Consider the following 20,826-nt stretch of genomic DNA (forward strand, 5'->3'; position numbering starts at 1 on the left):
GCCCGTCCTGAGATATACGTGAATGGGTATAAAAGTCAGTTACGAACGGGGTCGTAAAGCTTCTCATTCACACTTACACGGTGGTAGCAAGAGTAAAGGAGATGGTAATATGACCCCGGTGTTCAGTTTGCGGTTAGTATAGAGCTACTGATATATAAGTCGGCGCAGTAGGAACGATCGTAAACAGCCGCTTTATAGATAAGGCAGACAATGTTTGCGTCATTAAGCGATTACATGCGGTAGCTATTGCCGCGCAATTTGTACAACACGATTTAACTAAGCGCACATAATATTAAATAATCTTGGTTAATAGCGGCCCTACCCTCGTTCCGCCCAATGTGCATTAGGATGTACACTCAGTTTCAATGGAATGTCAACCTTAATTAAAAACAAAGCAGGTAACATTTCATTTGTCTCTTAAAACTTTCGAACAAATGAAATTCAACCCAATTGGAAATACAACATGATTCTAACTTCCTTGGCTATAATTTTGTATGGTGGGCGGCACGGGGCTAGAACTCATCTAACAGACTCTGCACCGACTTTGATACAACAAAGTGTGAGTGTGTCATTAACATTATAAACGTCATATTTTCATATACGACATTCCCACACTGTCATTGCCAATGCCATGCAAAACATAGCATGGTTAGACTTTTATTTCGATTTTTTTCCCTACTAAATTTAAATCTCGTTTAACTTTTTTTTTATCTAAAATAGCGCAAGTGTCAACTATCTTAACATCATAGATTAGATGGAGTTTTAGGTTAAGATTAGATCAGATTTCGTAATTGACGTGTTTGTGTGAATGGAATGTCGACTCGCATTTCCGTTTAACCGATAATTATCTGTGCAAGGGCGATGAGACGGTTAACTCATTCACAATGAGCAACTGTGACACATTTCACTAATGATCTTCAAACATTAGACATAATTTAATCAGTGCATGAATCATTAATAGTTTTAAGAACTGTTTAAACAATAACTCCTATTTAGGGCTTTCTACTTGTATTTTCTATAATGGTCTTATACAATCACTTTGTCAGCGATTTTCCTTGTTTAGAATAGAATTAACAACTTAACGATTGCGGTATAACTTTTTAAATGTGTTATTTTTAGTAATCAATCACTCCCGACTAAAAATATATAATCCATATCTCTTTCTACAACATATTTTGTCCTTTATATATAGGACTATTTGGATTCACTGGGTTGTGACAAAGCTATCCATACAGCAGCAACAGTTTATGCAACACTGCCTACCGTATTGAAGACAAATGATCCAGAAATAGTGTATCAACTGGACGCTTTGACTTACCAAGAGCAATTCATGTGGTAAGTCCCCTCCATTGTTGATTCCTCTGTTCATAGCAACAAACTGCTCAGGCCCAGGTTTTTCTTTAACACTAGGGTTGCGTAGTGAAGTGTTGAGCATGATGATGGCGAAGCTGAGCACGTAGCAGGTGTCCGCGTTGGTGAAGATGTCCGGGTTGAGAAGTACTTTGACTTACCAAGAGCAATTCATGTGGTAAGTCCCCTCCATTGTTGATCCCTCTGTTCATAGCGACGAACTGCTCGGGCCCAGGTTTCTCTTTAACACTAGGGTTGTGTAGCGAAGTATTGAGCATGATGATGGCGAAGCTAAGCACGTAGCAGGTGTCCGCGTTGGTGAAGATGTCCGGGTTGAGCTGGCAGTAGCGCTGCGCGAAGCACTCCATCATGCGGTCGATCTTCTGGGCCTCGCCGGGGAGACGGAAGCTCCAGAGGAATTGTCTGGAAAATACATGGTAAAGATAAATATATGTTCCAATTTATGAACGGTAGTTACCGAATTGTCAAAAAGGAGTCGTCATTTTGAGACTACTTAATGAGTTTCTCGAGTCTTATTGTACGATGTCAGATCAAAGAGTTCAGAACCTGCAGATTATAAGCATCTACATCCAGTGGAACTTATGATAGAGGAAATAATAACTCTAATTCCTTTAAACGAGCAATTCATATATTTCGGGGATCTCGGAAACGGCTCTATTGCGATGAAATTTGCTATATCTTATCTCTGAGAAAACGGGCATTTTTGAGTTTTTATGTGTATTTCGAGCAAAGCTCGGTCTCCCAGATATTTAATTATAATGAGCGAAGAACACAACGTAGTAAGTACAGTATTACAATGAAATCACACCTTGATAATAATAATTGCATCGTAAATACAATATGAATTATATGAATCATTAGCTACCTATTTTATTCGTGCCATAGGCATAATGAAAATGTTTACCAATTTTCCTGGTCGTCAGAAGCAAAAATGATTGTAACAATGGTATTTCCAGAAATATCGCATTTCGCCGCTGTTTACCGTGCCGCTCCGAGCCAACGAAAATAATTAGATATACGATCACCTGCTCGCCTTTGTTCCAGACATCGAGGCGACTTTTACTACAGTTGTGATGTAAACAGAATATATCTTGATAAAAAGCTACTGTTTGAGAATACTACGAAATTCTTTGATTTTCAAGTGCTAAAACACTTTACTGAAACGCTCTTTATTTAATAAGCTAACCTAATCTAACCGCTACGACTGTTTTACTTAACTTTAAGTTACAAGTTCGATGTTTGGAAATAAATATGGTTGTTGGAAAGAGCAGTTGTTATAAATCGCGATCTAAACCGGTAAAGTACAAGGTGTAATTTGTAAAGTGTGTAATGGTTTCTGATTTCTGCCCTTATGGATACAAATTGTTTTCCTTTTGTGTTTAGGACCAGTATGACTAGGTATTTATTCATTATGACGCATTCATCCAATAATCGACACTGGTAGTTCGAATGAGTAAACCATCGGTATGTGAGGGCTTACTGCAAATAGAAACCATTACTATTAACTTATGAAATTAGTATGGAAAGAGGCAATCTTCGTTTAAACACGAAGCCAATTTAAGACAACGTGGCTTTAACCGGGGACCAAGGCATTAAAATTAATTGTGTCTGCACATAATTTGTTGTGAGCTGCCGATAGCCCACTTAGTCTGCCGTTGTTTTCATGGCGTGTTAACATTACCGCGGTCTAAAAGTATGCTACACGTGGGTTGTAACGTGGTGCAAGCAAACAGTAGCATGTTTAAATCAATATTAGTATCAAGAGCAGAGTCGTGTGCCCTTGAATTAGAATCCAGACCGTTGCATACATAATCAATTGAGTATATTATATACACCGTGTTTTTTTTGATTTCCGTTAATTTCAAGGGTGCATTCCTGAGCTTAAATTAAGTAACTTTCTCAAAGACACCGATGTTCTAATTAACTCCATTTCGGAGATAATCAATAATTTATTTTTTTCCTATAAGGCCTCTGCAAGCGTGTCCACGTGCCTTAGGGCTGGTTTACATATTGGTTAGTGTTAAGAATGAGTTCATACATTTGCTACTAAACTTAAGTACAATCTCGGTCGATCGATGTTCGAAATGACATTGATATGTCACAGATTTCAATTGTTTGGTTGAGTTAAATGTAATGCCCGTGTTACATCAACGCTATATGCTACATTTAATTACTTATTAAACTTAATTTTTTCTTTAAAAAAAAGCAAAAAAAAATTTTTTTTTTTTAAATTAACTATGCCAATTAGTTCACTTAAACGTTCTTAACCATACCCCGAAGTTAACGGAATTCAATAAAAACACGGTGTATATAGTAAATTAACACGGCGTCATAGAGTAGTACTTGTGGTATACTAGATTAAGTTTCCCTTACGTTAATCGTGTGACCCCGTCTTGTGAATCACCCATATGAATTTGGTCAACTCCTTTGCTCTGTGGGCCGTCGCTCACAGTGAATCGAATATCTCGACGGATGCACGAAGCAGGACATCGATTGTAATATCTGATGGTGGGCTGACTCAGTCTGAAGAGGTGTATACACTGTATACTATACACCTCTGTATAGTGTAAATTCGCTCATCTTAGTGCCTGCACCAGAATGAGGTCCGTGAAGTTGTACAGCTCCACGAAGGCACGTAGAACGGCCTTTAAATTCCGAGCGCTCGCCGAAGTAATACCCGATAGCCGTTTTGCTCAGTCCTTTGCCCTAAAAATGTATATAGTCTAACGTCGCTCACCTTAGTGCCTGCACCAGAATGAGGTCCGTAAAGTCGTGTAGCTCCACGAAGGCACGTAACACAGCCTCGTTGAAGTCCGAGCGCTCGCCGAGGTAATCCCCGATGGCGGTTTTGCTCAGTCCCTCGCCCTTGTGAAGGAATTGTGCTACATCCTCGGGCGTCCTCTGGAGGAGACCGTTCTCGTACAGGTATTCGATACCTGAAAAAGATAGATTTATTTCATATAAATACTCGTTACCAATTTGGTTCACGTATATTTTTTACGTTTCGCAACGACGCGTTTATGCAATTATTTGTATCCTATACGCTAAGTATTTTGATTGACGAATTGTCTACTAATGATTGCAGTAGCATTTCAATGCCTGAAGCATCAATGAGTATATGTCAAAACAATAAGAATACACAGGATGACTCGATGCTTGTAATTAACATATTTACATATTCTCATGCCAACAGCAGCAATTGACTATTGACAGAGCTTATCTACTTAGTCATGCACTGATAGACCGGGAGATAGTGACACATTTTACTGGGTCATTTGTACCAGTATGGCGGTTCGTCAGGGGTCTAAGTACGTAATGAACGAAATAAAAATGATGGTCATAGCGCTGGTACCGGCGGCCCAATCGCGTGGGCGTTAGTCGAACGTGTCGGATAAAATACGAGTGTCGAACGATTTGTTCCACAAAAATCCTCGTATTATTCGATAGTCCATAAAAAAGAAGTAGACGGTAGCGTAATGCCATACTTCTCCGGTGTGACTTACAGCCCGCCATACTGAGGCGAACACATTAATTAAAAAAAACAATTCAATCATTTGTGCCAAGCTAATTTTTGCACAGGTGATCATCGTCGAGCAGCCATTCATGGACATCACCATGCCATACTTTTCGGATGGTTCCAAATGGCCGCCATACCGCCGCAAAGGAGTTAATTTTTTTTATTGCTAAACGATTTGTACCATCTTGTAATTTTTTTTCAAGACTTTCTGTGTGATCATAAATGGAAATCTCATAATGCCATACCTGTAGGAGGTGGCAAATGTGTACAATATTTTTTTTATAATTTCAAGTATGGTGCCCCTTTTTCCCCCTATTAGAAGTATGGCAAATATAATAATGGTCACATTGCATCATATAATTTCCAAAAATCCAAATGCCATACTGGTACAAATCGTCAAAAAATTGTTTTTTGTTTTAAGTCTTGGCTTAAGTCTCACAGTCGTCCGCCCCGTAGTTATAATCTGAAATATTTTTTTTTAGGTATAATTGTATCCAAACAAACAGAATATGATGATGCCATGCTGTAAAAAAATATTTTACGTATACATAGTCGTATTTTTGAAACGTGTCGATTAAATAAGTTTTTCAAGTATGGCAGCACTTTTTCCCTCTACTATAAGTATGGCAATTATAATAACGGTCACATTTTATCAAATACTTTCCAAAAATTTAAATGCAATACTGGTACAAATCGTTTAGCAAAAAAAAAAATTAACTCCCTTGCGGCGGTATGGCGGCCATTTGGACCCGTCCGAAGAGTATGGCATGGTGATGTCCATGAATGGCTGCTCGACGATGATCACCTGTGCAAAAATTAGCTTGGCACAAATGGTTGAATTGTTTTTTTTAAATTAATGTGTTCGCCTCAGTATGGCGGGCTGTAAGTCACACCGGAGAAGTATGGCATTACGCTACCGCCTACTTCTTTTTTATGGACTATCGGAAAATACGAGGATTTTTGTGGAACAAATCGTTCGACACTCGTATTTTATCCGACACGTTCGACTAACGCCCACGCGATTGGGCCGCCGGTACTAGCGCTATGACCATCATTTTTCTTTCCTTCATTACATGCTTAGACCCCTGACGAACCGCCATACTGGTACAAATGACCCAGTAAAATGTGTCACTATCTCCCGGTCTATGAGTCAATAATGGTACAACGATATTAAACCAGGAAAATGAAGGACAGTGGCCGAGGATAGATATTTGACAAGAGTTGTTATTTTTACGCCCAGTAGGTATACAATAATAGCCGGGTCCACACAGAGCGAGCATACGCGCGAGGCAACGGCCAGTGTAGACGTGCCTCGGCCTACCGTTTTGTGCGCGAGGAAATTGCCTCGCGCGTATGCTCGCTCTGTGTGGACGCGGCTAATGAATTATTCTACTATTCGACTGCTATCCTCTCCCTAAAGAAAATCGAGTGTTGAAATTAATATACGTCTTCTTCTTCCTTGTCGTAAGCACCAACAACATGAATCATCTTACGAAGTAAATAAAACGTAGGTATACTTTATGTTTGTGAAACGGATACTTATTTAACAAATGACGAGATTAATTGAGGTATCCACATGAATAATCATTTTATACGTAACTACCGTTAACGTTGACAGTTGACACCAAAACCTCCACAATCCTCTCCACATAACACGTTGACTTGTTTTATGCCTTTTATTCACCGCTTTTCCTCTCGGATATTGGAAAGTGATATTCATTTATGTGTACTCATGTACAGAGGAAAGGAAAATATGATTTACGATCCCATTTCTGCTCGTGAACACTTGAATATTCAATAAGAAGGCGCGATTCGAATCATGAGTAGGTAAATGGAAAATAAAACTCACGCTCGAGTGGCTTTGTGAATCCCTAGAGTTTTCGTGAATGCGCTGTCAGGAACGTAACATATATTCGTCATTGCTATATTATTTGATTTGATGAAATAGCATATTTGTTACGATTTATGTAGGTAATACCAACGGCTAAAAAAATGGCTCAGCGCGGGATATGCTTTCAACCACATTAATCGACCTGCATTGTCCAATCAACACAATGCGTGTTTATAATAATAACGATCTACGGTGATAGCCACACTGCAAAAACATTTCGCTATTCGAAATGCAAATGTAACGATAAAAGCCTAAAATATTGTCCAAACAGTGGCTCGAAAGCCGCCCAAAAAGTTTCTGTCCAAATATTTAGCGGTAAAAGCAACATTGGGAGTGTTCGTTAGTTTTTTTGCTGAAAGCCTTTATATGTTACAGTGCGGTGCATTAGGGCTGAAACGCAATACTGAATTTAAAAGCATTCGGTCTGAGACTAGTGGCTCTCAGGGAACGTGTTCCTATGACTTGCCGATGGCGCTGCAAGACGAACCAGTGATCCCAAAACCTCCCATTTTAAAAGAGTCCACGGTGGGCCCTTTTATCCACCGTGATAACTGCCCACCGCTCTGCGAAAATATTTTATCGCTCGAATATGCAGGGGCAAATAGATGACTAAACCATCGGGGTTCACAGTAGGGCTCGCGGTTGCGACCGGGTTTCGTGTACCCGTCTCCGGAGCACCGTTCTCGTGTTAGGTACACGAAACCGGATCTGTGGCCCGTTCGGAACGGGTTATTAGGGTCCGTGTAATTAAGGTCCGTGTACCCGTGTGCCCGGATCCACGGGTCTGGCCCGTTCTCGACGTATAGTGACGATCGGACGCGTTCTTTATAAGAGCGAAGAATGGAAAGTTTATAGCGAAGGGAAGGCTAAGAACACGGACACACGGCGTGCACGCACGAATATCGGGAGTATAGTTCACAGTTACAGCCAAAGTCCCGCTTATGCTGGCATTTCCAAGGCCAATAGCTAGTCGGCGATGGCAACCCGCCCGGCCCGATACCGCGAAAGCAGTCGGTGACCGGCGCCGCATGCACGCATTTCCGCCGCATTGGCAGCGCCGCCGGTATGCGAACAAACAATGCATTGCAATTTATTTACGCGTTAAACCTCATATTCAACAAGAGCTTTATGAGATTCCAGGTGCGAAAATGGCGGTGAAAGTTTAACTCGTGTATTAATTATGCGGGGAGTTGCGAACAAAATAATAGATTCTACTGAAAATGAAATTAGGTACGAAACTGCCGATTGTTTTGCAGTGTATTTTATATTACGTCAATAATACCTACATAGGTATTTTTTTTTTATATATTCACTTGTCGCACAAAATATTTGGGAATAATGCAGAAACAGTCAACACGATAAACTTCGTTGACGTGTCGAGATTACAAACGAAAAAAAGTGAATAATTATAATTAACGAAACTTGTTCCAGTAGAGTAGAGCGTTCGTATAGTGATAATGTAGCACCTTTGGGGTTGTGCACAAATCACATATTAATATTTTCGGCTACTTTTTGACCCCCCCTCCCCCTTGGTGATATTTGTACGTGTATTTTTATGATTTTTTTTCATTCGGCCTAATTTTAAGATAAATAGTGTTGTATTTAGAAAATATTGTTTATTTTCTATTTTCTTTAAATACACTCGCTATTTTGAAGTGCAGAGTGAAGATTTATGTTTAACGAAACCGAGAAAAGGTATTTTACTCATGTGGTTGGTTTTTTTTCTTAGTTTCGTTCACTGTAGAAAAATACACGTGAGGTTTCCTTATACCCCCCTCCCCCCAACGTGATCTGTCGTGAGTTTTTCGTGACCCCCCCTCCTCCCATCGAAACTCGCGTGATTTGTGCACAAGCCCTTTGTAGTGTTCAGTCCATATACATTTATATTTTACGAACTCACATGTCTGGCACCTGTACGAAGGGAATGTCGCTCCCGTATAGCCATACACAGAGGTGCTATGCTAACGTCGTTATCAATCATCTGAGAGCATCTTAAAGGTTAGAATCCCATTTAGTATATGTTCTAAGTGGATTGGGATGGGGATAGCATGTATTCCACATTTACATACCTATACTTTCGGAATTCTGCTGGCATTGCTATTATAAAATTCGCTCTGTGGAATATGTAATCGAAAACGTAATATGTACATCTGTCTCGTCTTGGCCCACCTCACATAAAGGTTACGTCAGGTAATAAGTTTGTACATCAGAAAAAGTCCTCCGGTCTATTTGCATATCATAATAGTTAGCATCATTAAACGAAACAATACTTTCGACAACTTTTAACTCCACTTGAGTGGAGCTTTTCTTTGGCACGTAAAAAGAAGCCTCTATTGATTTTAGTTCGCGATATCGTAGTCGTGTCTAACTCCTACGCAGTGCGCCTCTGTATTACGTCAACACAGCCTCCCCCGTCTAGTCCTATATTCCCACTGTCGTCTGTGGTATCGGACTTGAGCGCTCAAAAAATCATGGCTACTGTGACCTCGAGTTCCGTAAGAATTATATTTATTCGGAGATCATGTTTATAATGGTTCTTTTTGGTGGAACTAGGTATAGGCCAACACCTTTGCCAGGGCCTGAATCACGTAGGCGGAAAATCTTTAGGCATAATAATGTAAACGCTAATATTGATTCGAATACTCAACGAAATTCAAAGAGGCACTAGACCTTTTGACCAGAATATTTGCCCTCTGTAGATGTCAGACCGTTTTTAGGTTTAACGCCTACAAACATACCTATTTTTAGGTATTAAATGCTACATCGGAATCCTAAAAAATGTATCGAAATCGTATTGCCAGCCCCAGAGTTAATGTTAACATCCCTTGCTTATCCCTAAATACAATTTAGTCGGAGAATTTAGAACAAGTTTACCTTCACTATTTATCCATTGCAATATATGTACATCTTCCGTGTTTTTGGAAAAAAATATAAGGTATAATAGACTAACATGCCTATACGCAATTAAGCAGTATCAGCCATGTGGGTGCAGAAGCGATGATAACGCAAGGCGTGATGGCCAATCCCTCTTTCGTACCAACATTTCATGCTGTTTAAGTATATGTAAAATTGTCAACTGTTAATACTCGTAATGATTGTATTTCAGTCACGCACAGCAAATAAGGGTGCCAAATTGTCGCCCATTGGACATGAAATTTCTTTCTCCGCAGTAAGGTAAGAGTCCTTTGACGACGTCATCATTACTCGGGAAAATATGACGCGTCTCGCTACGCAGTATCGCACCGCTCGATACAACCCATTAATCTAGGTCTTAACAGGTTTTTTGTGAAGATATATTTTTCTGCTACAGGTCATTTATCCTTGGTATCAAATAGAACCGGATTTATGTTAATGCCGAGCATATATTGGCATGGCAAATGCAGGCAGTATTATCGTGTCGCTGCGGAACGAAGTCGACTAACGATGTGTGACGTCTCATGGCGACCATCATACTCGCGGACCACCACTACTTACAGTAATTAATTACCTACTGCTGGATGGTGCATATAAGAAGCCCACTGTACAATGCAGATGTGAATATAATATACCACATTTAGTTTAATTAATACTACATAAAAAGAGTAATAAGAATAAGAGCAAGAGTGAATAGGTTGTTACTGAATCAATCATCTTAATACTGTCGTCGCTTCCACCAGGTGAAACAAGGATCAATCGCTGATAACTCTATATACTTCAGGACTTTAAGTCCTGAAGTGCCGTGAAACTAGTGAGTCTACAAACTATTTAGATTCAACTCATACTTGTTTTTTACCCCCTGGTATACTAATTAAAAACATATAATGACTAAAAACATATTATATTTGTTGCCGATCCCATATTGGGATACCCTCCTCCAATTGAGGGGAGACTTAAATCTTCTCGAGGCAGAGGTGTAGGGTTGGTGCCGGTGTAGCTTTATTCGACGTTCATATTAAGCGCATTGTAATATGCCTACTTGAATAATAAACTATCTTTATTTTTACTCACTCACGTTGGCTAACATTTTTAAGCGAGCATCCGTAAACGAGCGTGCAACTGAAATGAGCAGTGCTGAACATAGTTTATAAGTCTAACACAGGAGCTAGTGAGAGGAAATCTACGATCTTGCTTGACCGGAGACGCCACTTAACGATAATGGATGAGTCGAATTGGAAGTCACAATTTTATATTTCCCACCGGACACAAATTCCCGGTAACGATAACGCATCGCTTATTTATAGGAGCAATGGGGCAAATTGCCGTACCCATCGAAAGTAGGTACTTAGCTGTAGATGTTGAGCATCGCCAGGCTTTTTTTAAATTTCTTTGAATAAGTATTTGGCAAAAATTTCATTTTTGGTACAAGTTTTTATCGCTGACTGTACTTTTCTTACGACATACAACTAATACTCATCGAGACAACTCTAAAAACCCCTAACACAATTAGGTTTCGTTGTTTCATCACAGAGTTCCTATGGCCACCTCCTGTCTCCATCATCAGATCAGCTCGATGGTACCATAATATTGCATTGTCGTCCGATTTATGCAGTATACATGCATGCGAAATTTCAGCTCAATCGGAAACCGGGAAGTGGATCAAATTTAACTTGCAAGGTTTGATTACAGGCAAACAGACAGACAACGGTCAGGTGAAACTAAATAAAAGCTCGTAAAATAGCGTACCGATACCGACACCTAGCTTCTATTCTACGAGGCAGTACGTGCCGGATCGAGTCCGCGACCCCCAGTTTTTTTAATCGCATGTCTTGACAAATATAAAACGGAATGAATAAGGAGTTGTGTTTTACAACTTGTTTTGGCAGGAAATCATAAATTTTGTATTGTATACAACCCTGATTTAAGCCATTAAAGGCATAATTATGTATGTAATAAATATTTTTCAAAAAACCTAATGGTAAAACTACGAGTACGTAGCTAAGTAGGTACATAAATATTTCACCGAGCGCATTTGCAGTCAGGTAGCTGCTAGCTATTTGAGTTGCAATGCGACCGCCATTTGTATCCACGTTTGTGCTGCTGTTTTGAATTTAACAAGCCGAGATCTCGTTTATATTGTCGTCAGATCTAACAAGAAAGAAACTGTGAAACCACAGAAAAGGAGAAACAGATAAAACGAACCTAACTAATTTGTTTAAAAATTATATAATAAAAGACCTAATTTTATAATTACTATATAAATACTGTCTAATACCTAGCATGATTTAGATTTAAGGCTATTGCGGTGCCCTAACAGTGTCCATTTGAAACGTACTATTACTACGAGTATGTAACACTATGTAACAACCATGGATGCAATAAATAAATTATGAAAAAAATGTTCTACTTGCAACCTGCACTAATGTAATAATGTAACCATAACTTTGTGTCAAAAAGAAACGTCAAAAACAATCGCGTGTAAATAATTACGTTAGTGAAAATCGTTGGCTGTAAGCGTAGTATATGGGACGTGTCTTAAACTCTTAAAGAAGATCAGTGAGGTCACGTCCGTCTAGAAAGAACTTATTAAAGAAACAGTTTATAGAAAAAAAACCTTTAGCTCTAACAAGAACTAACTCAGGTAACCTTGATGCAGCACATGATTAATTACCGGTACGTAAGTGCCACGGCAGGAAATTACGTTTACCTACTTCTTTTTTCCTCGTCACGGCAATTTATAGAAACCTACAAGCACATAATTCAGTATAAAACCACATGATGTGCCATCGAGGCGGTGAAATTATTTCCCGGGGGAAAGAAACCCTCAAAGTCACGTGCCATGCAGGGCATTATATGAATTATGCATCTTCATTGCATATTCAAAGGATAAGCTGAAATATTATTATAAAGCCTGTTATATTTATTATAGGCACAAGTGAAAGACAGGAAAGTATAGTACAGTCCCTATTCTACAAAATCATGTGCCCGAAAGCATAATTTGTTCATAACGTAAACTAAGATTCGATCAAGATTTTTGTAAGATAAACTTTTATTCGTATATTTTTACCCCCTAAGATACCTACTCATAAAACTTAGCAAACCTTTGGCAAATTTTGTCCCTTTCTAAATAAAACCTCAAATGTCATAATCGCGGATATGGACAAACGATTATCAAGGGTTATAGACATTAGACTTTGGTGAAAGTGGAAAATGGATTTTAAGGATTCTAAAATATCAATAGAATATTCCTTCCGACTCCTACGAAAAGCAAACTTATTCTCAGGAATTTACTGTACTGTGAAACGTGGTTCTAACTATCTATTAACATTCCTGAAAAACAATGGTGGTATAAAATGAACGGCACGTGCAGGTAATAAATCATCGTAGTTGGGATGCGCCAAAATCAGAATGGCTAGTTAGTGCACTGTTTATGCCGGCTCCAATGTAGACTTGGCAAGTTTTGTGATGCTGCACTAAAACACGAAACTGCTTGCCATCAAAATAAATATTGTTTGCCAAATTACGCTTCAAACAGATCGAAGAGAGTGATATATACCATTGTTCAGCATCTAACGAAATTAAAATTCTTTGATTGCAATCATTTTCAAACGTGCCGGTAATATCTATAACATCCATATCATGATAACCTATCCTATTAGCAAAGATTCATCAGTTGTATATATTAGACAAATCATATGGTTTAGCTTAGCTTAGAGACACGACATTTTCTTAATCTTAAACAATGAATTAATCTTTGCTATCGGTAAGCGCAAAATGCAAACTCGAATAATTTCATCAAAAGAAAACATTTCGACTTTCAGCATTCTCGTGAATGCAATAAGAAAATTCAAAGTACACGTATACAAGCCTTTCAGTACGCGACGTCATTAGGAAATTGTCCAGGTAAGAAAACTTGTAGACGCAGCTCGAGAGCAAGGAGTGTGTATTCAGAGAAGTTGGCACAGGGCCCTGCTTGTAGCGCCTGCCAGCTTTGAGCTAGTGTGCGCACGACCTAATTAGCTTGTGTGAAAAGATTAAGCTCAGACGTAAATTAATAGTATGAATAGTATGATATACCTTTACCTGTAAGACCGTTAATATTAATTCTATTCGCAGCGTTCTTGCCAAACTGAATGTAGTCTTTCTTTTTATCTGACCGTATCACGCTAATCTCTTAATGCGCCTAGTTTTTTTGAACTATTTTATTTTTATGTACTAAGTTTGTGAAAGATAGATAAATTATGTACTTATGTGTTAATAAAACTGTTATATATATTTAATCGCTACGATCAAATCTGCTTCTTTATGTGAGTCGTTTGCTCTTGAGTTTACAAAATCATTTTCATAATATATGAAAAACAGGAAAAATACACTACTCTTTGAAACTGCTTAGCCAGTTAAAAATGGTGAACTAGGCTCAGTAAACTGGCAGTAATGTGATGTGTTCTCGATCCAGTCTTAATAACCGGACACCGATACATTAACGTACCGTCCATCGGTCATGTTGGTCAACCGTGGACCGCAAAGATTCATAATTTCCACCTTGTTTGCTATAACGGCACACGGCCTTGCGGTGATGTAACTGTTATTGGAGAATTATTTAATACTAATTATGATACGAGAATAAGAGGCCCGTATTTCGAGGATTAATTCAATGCACTTTTGTTCGTATACAATTGGCCATGATCTTTTTATTGACCTAGTAGATAATAGACTTCTTTGTCATCACCAGTAAGTACTTGTAAGTATAGATATAGTAGATTGTTAACCAAGGGTTGAAAGGCACCCATTCCTGTCGAGGTAGTTTGGCGCTCGAACGCAGTGAGAGCGCCAATAGTCCGAGACAGAAATGGTGCCTTTCACCCGAGTTAAACACTCTACTTTTCATATCGAATGCGAGGAAACCAAACAAGACAAGGCAATTTCGCAAAATCAGTAATGGTTTATTTTCCTTAGGACTTACTTGCAGTCGGAGACTTTACATGTGTGAAGATTAATAACCCCTAGCGAAAATCATTTCAAATTGCAATATTTACGAAAACACACATTTTTCAACAAACTGCAGTAATTTTAAAATGATTTGTTCATTATACATAGTATGAAAATCAGCTGGATTCCCCTTACTTTTTAATTTTATACTTTTTCGTTCTAAAAGCCGCAACAGACTACCGGACCGGACCGCGACCTTGGTGCGCCGCACCACGTAATAACATAATAAAAATATTTTAAATATTAAATAACAATTTAATTAATAATATAAGTATTTTTTATCTTGTTTTTTTATTTTATTTTCATGAATATAGTGCTAAATAACTTTATAAATCAATTTACTATCTTACAAACGTTTAACTGTGGCTGTATAAGATTCTGCCTTTGCTCATTTACCCAAGTGTAAGGTTTAAAAAAATATTTTTGGTGTATTCCTTTTGGTTCCAGCCTCATGAAATCGAGTAAATAGAATACAACGAAAGAAATCAAGAATAATTTGTTTTTAACAATTCACTTACATCATTTTTTATAAAAAAAAGGATCAACGTGGGATTTGTAAAATTAAACAATTACCAATTGTTCCAGGCGAGGAAATAAAGACACTATTTTTCCATTTTGTTTCCACCCAGTTGTTCGTGGGATGGGGACGCAGAGGAGTACACCACTTTTCTGTACTAGAGCATAAACGTATCACTTTCTGCACACCTTTTAGAACAACAACGACCCACTTTCAGAGCGAGATATGAAAAAGTATTTGAATTAGTAAAAATGCGTCATCAGTCCTGTGCTTTCTCTTTTAAAACACGCACGTCGCGGAAAAGGCGGCAATCCGGCAATCAAGTGGCATTAAGTGTGATTCAAGGCACCTGTGAATGGATTCGTGTTAGTAATGAGAAGCATCCAGGTGATTGTGTCGCAGTAATGGCGGGATTGTTGGTCGGTCAAGCAAGTAATGAGTGCCGGTCGTGTTCCCATAGTTTACGGAGCGCAAGCGAGTTGATTGCTCAGAAGAACAAGTGTCCTGTGTGACGATGACTGACCCACCGACATAACACCCCTGTTATATTATCTGAAAACCATGTAGTTCATCGCACGTGAGTTTACTAGTGAAACATAGGGTTGTTGTGGTGGGGGTAAGGGATCCGTAACAACTGAAGAGCCAGCCCAATGTAGGTAGTCCGTTTCAGTGTGATGTTTAAAAATTTTTATCTCTTCTTTCAGTATATGTAGAAATTCCAATCGAAGGTGTATGTAATGTAAAACGGAACCCAATAGCGAACATACGCTGTGCCCGGCAGTGGTAACATTTAGGCTGTTCAAGAAATATGTTCCTGTAGACGTCAGTAGGTGGATGAACCTTTTAGAAAGAGCTTTTTCATGATGTGTGAATATGGACGTTTTCAGGAAAAAGGTACGTACTTATCAATACTGGTTTGCCTCACAAGTCTTCATAAACGATTGGAATTTTAGCAAAACTATTTTTTCCTGAGTGCAGGTGTACATACTTTTAAAGTGAACCAATATAAGTTGCGATCTCCTGCCACGCATAGTTGTGACAGATGTCAAGGTCCCGTTACACAGGATGAGCGATGGGAACAGAGAAAGGATAGGACAATTTGCTTGGACGTGGAAGGTATGCCTACTTAGGCCTTGCCGTGGGAACGCCGCACCTGCCGCTGTCGCGTGAATGCCATCGAAATGGGTGGCACTGTGTTCCGCCATTTTTATAAAGGCTATCGTATCATTACGTTAAATACGCGAGTATTGACTGTTACTCGTGTCTTCATGTATTTAATTATAATGTGTGAGGACTATGTTTTATTCATACAAGCTAGTTCGCCCTATTTGTTTATAATTTGCTTCGTTCGTTTCGTTCGTTGTGAAAATAAGTAAATTTAACATCATTTCACAATGGCGCAATAAATTATGCTACGTGTGTGTATAATATTGTGATTCATAATGTGAATAATTAAATACCTAAAACGCCGAACTCGGGAAAACCCACCCGAGGTCACATTCTTTCGACTGAATTCCCTACTCGAATACCGAATTAAATCGCCGTCAGTCTGGCGACGTTGGTCGGTCAGCTTTGCTAATCAACGGGTGGTGGTGGTATTCCACCTGTCCAATTTCTTTGTCCAATGTGTAATTTTGTCTCACATTTTGCTTAAAGAGAGAGTGAGACGCAATTACATTGGACCAAGATATTGTACAGATGGAATAGGTACCACCCTAGGTGCTGAACTCCTAGTACCTACTAGAGAAAACTATGAGATGTCTGATGGTGCTCACCTTTCTTGGGGTCCATGTTGAACTTTTTCCTGCCGATGCTCATCTGTTTGGCCTTGCTGTTCTGCTTGCACTCCTCCTGCCCGTCCAGGGCCTCCAGCTCCGCGACCACCTCGCCGAGCTCATCTTTGAGTTGCTGAAACAATATAACATCACATAAGAACCGTGTACGTTATACCACGCGTGGCTCACTCCGCGATTTCGTCGCTTTGCAACAAGTACATCCGTTCCACACCAATCTTGGTGGCTAGCCATAAGCCACGCGTGGCGCTTTCGTCACCTAGCGGCCATATCTGTCCTGATCGTAACAGACTCGTTTTGTTAGAGTGAGTCTTCTGTACCTAGTACTATTATTTATTCTATAGTCATACCAACATATAGTTTGTAAAATTAAGCAGTAACACAATAAATAATAGTACTACTGTACAGAAAGGAAAGCTTGACAGCGGTTCAGGGACGAATCATGCTGTCCCTTTCCAATATCTGGCACTATCCCTTTCGGCTATTTAGGATTGTCAAAATTCAAGCCATTATCTTATCTGTGGTCGTGCACGCAAAGGGACGCTCGGAGCAATTCTAAGCCGAACGGAGCCGAGTTTGCCCGAAGGGAAGAGTTTCGCGCCCCTAGCAGTAAGTACGTAATTTACTGTATTATCATTCAGATCAAACCTTGTTTGATTATAACACCTATACACGCTTTATAAAACGTAATATCCGTATAAAATTACACACGCATCAGAGATTGTAACAATTGATAAGCAAATAATAATATAGTTATGCATATTAAATAGTGTGGAGTTCAACATACGCTTAATTGATCATGAAAGCTACGTATTAGAAAATACCTCATTAGAAATGCATAATTTTGTAGGAATTTCTATTGTGGACTGCGTCTGGACGGCCTGGACAATGAGATGCTCTGTACAAGCTCGACTGCACTTAAATGCAAGGCGTTTAGTGCATCTCATGCAACGGATAAGAAATGCACGAGTCACTCTATTGCTACATAGTTTTATGTTATGCTAAATAGTTGAAATAAGCAACTTTATAGTGTATTTTTTTTTCTATGTTTGCGGCACAATAGTTACATGCCTACCAATTATATAGGTACTGTAACTTAAGCACTTGAATATATGTATAACGTAGTTCAACCGCAACCAATTGTTTGTGTTCAAGCGATAACCATAATATTGTAGGTACTGTGGTCGAGTTCAAAGTTTCGAACGCGTCTGTTGAAGGAGTAATTAATTAAGTACACAAATAACGTTAAATATTAAACTTAATCGCCGCATGGCCCATTTTCCCCTATTTTAAACACAGATAACAAACAACTGATAAGTTGCCGACCGGACCCTAGGCTCCTTTAGGACACAACCGAAAAATCACTAAAATTAAAGTAGGCAAATATCAATAATTAATTACCAACACCCTAAACTTTTGTTCCAAAGGTGTTTCATTCGTCAGAAACGACACTTTTGACGATGAAGGCTTGTTCATTCTAGTCAAATTCCATACATTTCTACTTCTTATTTTCATTTATCTTTATTTTCAAAATACCAAGAATCATATATCTTTTCTCGGTGCCTAAACATTTTGTCCAAATTGGTTCAGCGGTTTAATTTTGAAGAGGAAACAGACAGACACACTTTCGCATTTATAATATCATGGAAATTTCCAATGAATTTGTAGTGACAATTAACCCTAAAATGGTTGCCTTATAATTTTGTTGATTGTCCTCTCATTTGCAAAGAGCTACAATGGAATTAATAGTTGACGCAAAAACGTCTCGCAAAGCGAAGGCGGGTAATTAAAGCAGTTCGGTCCAGAGGGGAGCAAATTTACGTAAATTAAGGGGAACGAGTTTTAGGAGTAGGTACGTGAACTTTCAAAAATGAAACTTTAGGGTCTGGCCTGTTTTTGACGTAGGCAGGCGTGGCTCACTCCGCGATTTCGTCGTTTTGCTACAGGTAGCTAAAAGTCCATCCGCTCGACCCCAATTTTGGGGTTTGCCATAAGCCATGCGTGGCGCTGTCGCCACCTAGCGGCCATATCTGTGCTGATTGTGACAGACGCGTTTTGTTAGAGAGTGAGTATTCTGTACGTAGTACTATTATTTATTCTGTGACGTAGGTGTGCATTTTTTATGAAATTCATAAATATCGCACGATGGGTTTCTCAAACACGTTCTAGTCAATATTGACAATTTACGACATGACAATTTACGCTTCGTATAAGTTCGCATTCATGTAAGTACTTGCGCTGCTTAATTATTATTTGCATCAGTTTTTAGAATTAAGTGAAGTCTATAAAAGTGACTGTGCTATGTAGTTGTGGCAATCTCACAATGAAATCGTTAGAATGAATAGGACTATCAAGGCACGTTGTTGTTCACAGTGAGTGAGCGAGAGCTAGGAATACGTAAACAATGAGTGCCACGGTCTAGCTGCTAGCTTTCAGGGCTCCTATTCCTATAGCTTAAATAATGCGAACGACCTCTAAAGGTGCATTCTGATTGCGACTGCAGCCGCGTTTCTGTTTCCAGCAGCAGTATGATGCTGCATTAACAGTAGGTATTAACACGGGCGGGTGTATTCCCACCCCGCCCCACGTGACGCGGCATACATGACGCTGGGACAAATGGGAATGATTCATATAAGAGCGCCTTCCATCTGTGTCCGGCGGAGACTAATGAGAATATATCCGCAGGCGATATCACTATGTCACCTTTATATGTTCCATCTTGTAGTTGAGGTGTTGCATTGTAGTAAGGTCTCGTCGTAAGGCCGCTACAGTATCATTTGCAATAGGTATTTGGCCAGAATCTCGAAAGCACGTGGTGAACCCTAGTCAAATGTTTGCTCGCGGACGGTATGCTTTCGGAAGAGGCGCAGAGTACGCTACGCTAACACAATTTGCGGTCCGCTACCTATTCCCCCGAGATATGATACCGGCCCTAGTCTAGACAATGGAGTAATAGCAAACATTCTAGTGCACCTGCAGAACGCCGTTTCATATTTCATATCATAATAAAACTGATGGCGATCGCCCACAACGTTACGACGAGGAACTTTTGCAGGTGGTACTTGAAAGTAGACGTTCCATATTAGAATTTTCGGGTAAAAGGGGCACTTCTTAAGGACATACATAGATAAAATAAATCCATTAAAACAAATAAGGACGAGTATGTTTAAATATTACGATAAGATATCAGTAAATCATTTATCTAAGTTCATACAATATAAATTATAACCTCTATTGTTTAGAATTAGATGATGTGATGTGTTCTAAGTTTATATTAGGTTAATACACCCACATATTTTGAACTTTAAACGGTCCACTGGTGTAAAACACGCTTGATAACAACATCCTATAAAAACACAAAATGGCTTTACGTATGTACTTAACATGTGTACACACAGATAAACTTATCCGTATATAATTCCCAGAATCATTATCGCAATATTTTACTGCTTCGTATAAAATAAATGACATTTAGTTAAACCTACGCGTTTACAAATACGTTCACCAATGCAAAGCGAATTGGAAGATAATAAAAGGAACAAGTTGATTGTGCACTTGCAAACAAATAAGGCACAAACAATGTCATTACAGAAAAGGCTCGGGTTCGGGCGCAGGACACACAGGACAGAACAGAACAGCAGAATAAAACAATACCTGCCTGGGGTGGCATTAAAATAGCTCGACGAGAAAGCGGCCATCAGTAAAACGCCAATCTATTAGGCTTACCACCAAAGGATAGGTTTTCATCGCACGACGCGATAAAAAATATACATCTTCTAAACTTATTGTCCTAATTGACGCTTGAAATAACTACCATTTTTGTATTTTCATC

General features: G+C 39.1%; 1 protein-coding gene and 1 long non-coding RNA gene across 4 annotated transcripts in view; one reads left to right on the forward strand and one right to left on the reverse strand.

Annotated features, from left to right (window-relative positions):
- The window catches only part of LOC134667223 (uncharacterized), a 470,671-nt gene that overhangs the window by 273,642 nt on the left and 176,203 nt on the right, over positions 1-20,826 (forward strand). The window lies entirely within an intron of this gene.
- The window catches only part of LOC134667174 (cytohesin-1), a 119,043-nt gene that overhangs the window by 7,709 nt on the left and 90,508 nt on the right, over positions 1-20,826 (reverse strand). For all 3 annotated transcript variants that reach the window (XM_063524491.1, XM_063524490.1, XM_063524492.1), the window contains 3 exons: positions 16,977-17,109; positions 4,109-4,307; positions 1,512-1,773 (listed from right to left, as the gene is read on the reverse strand). In XM_063524491.1, coding sequence (XP_063380561.1) covers positions 1,512-1,773; positions 4,109-4,307; positions 16,977-17,109 — 594 coding nt within the window. The remainder of the gene's footprint in view (positions 1-1,511; positions 1,774-4,108; positions 4,308-16,976; positions 17,110-20,826) is intronic.

This window comes from Cydia fagiglandana, chromosome 9 (genome assembly GCF_963556715.1).
Source record: "Cydia fagiglandana chromosome 9, ilCydFagi1.1, whole genome shotgun sequence".
Lineage (NCBI taxonomy): Eukaryota > Metazoa > Arthropoda > Insecta > Lepidoptera > Tortricidae > Cydia > Cydia fagiglandana.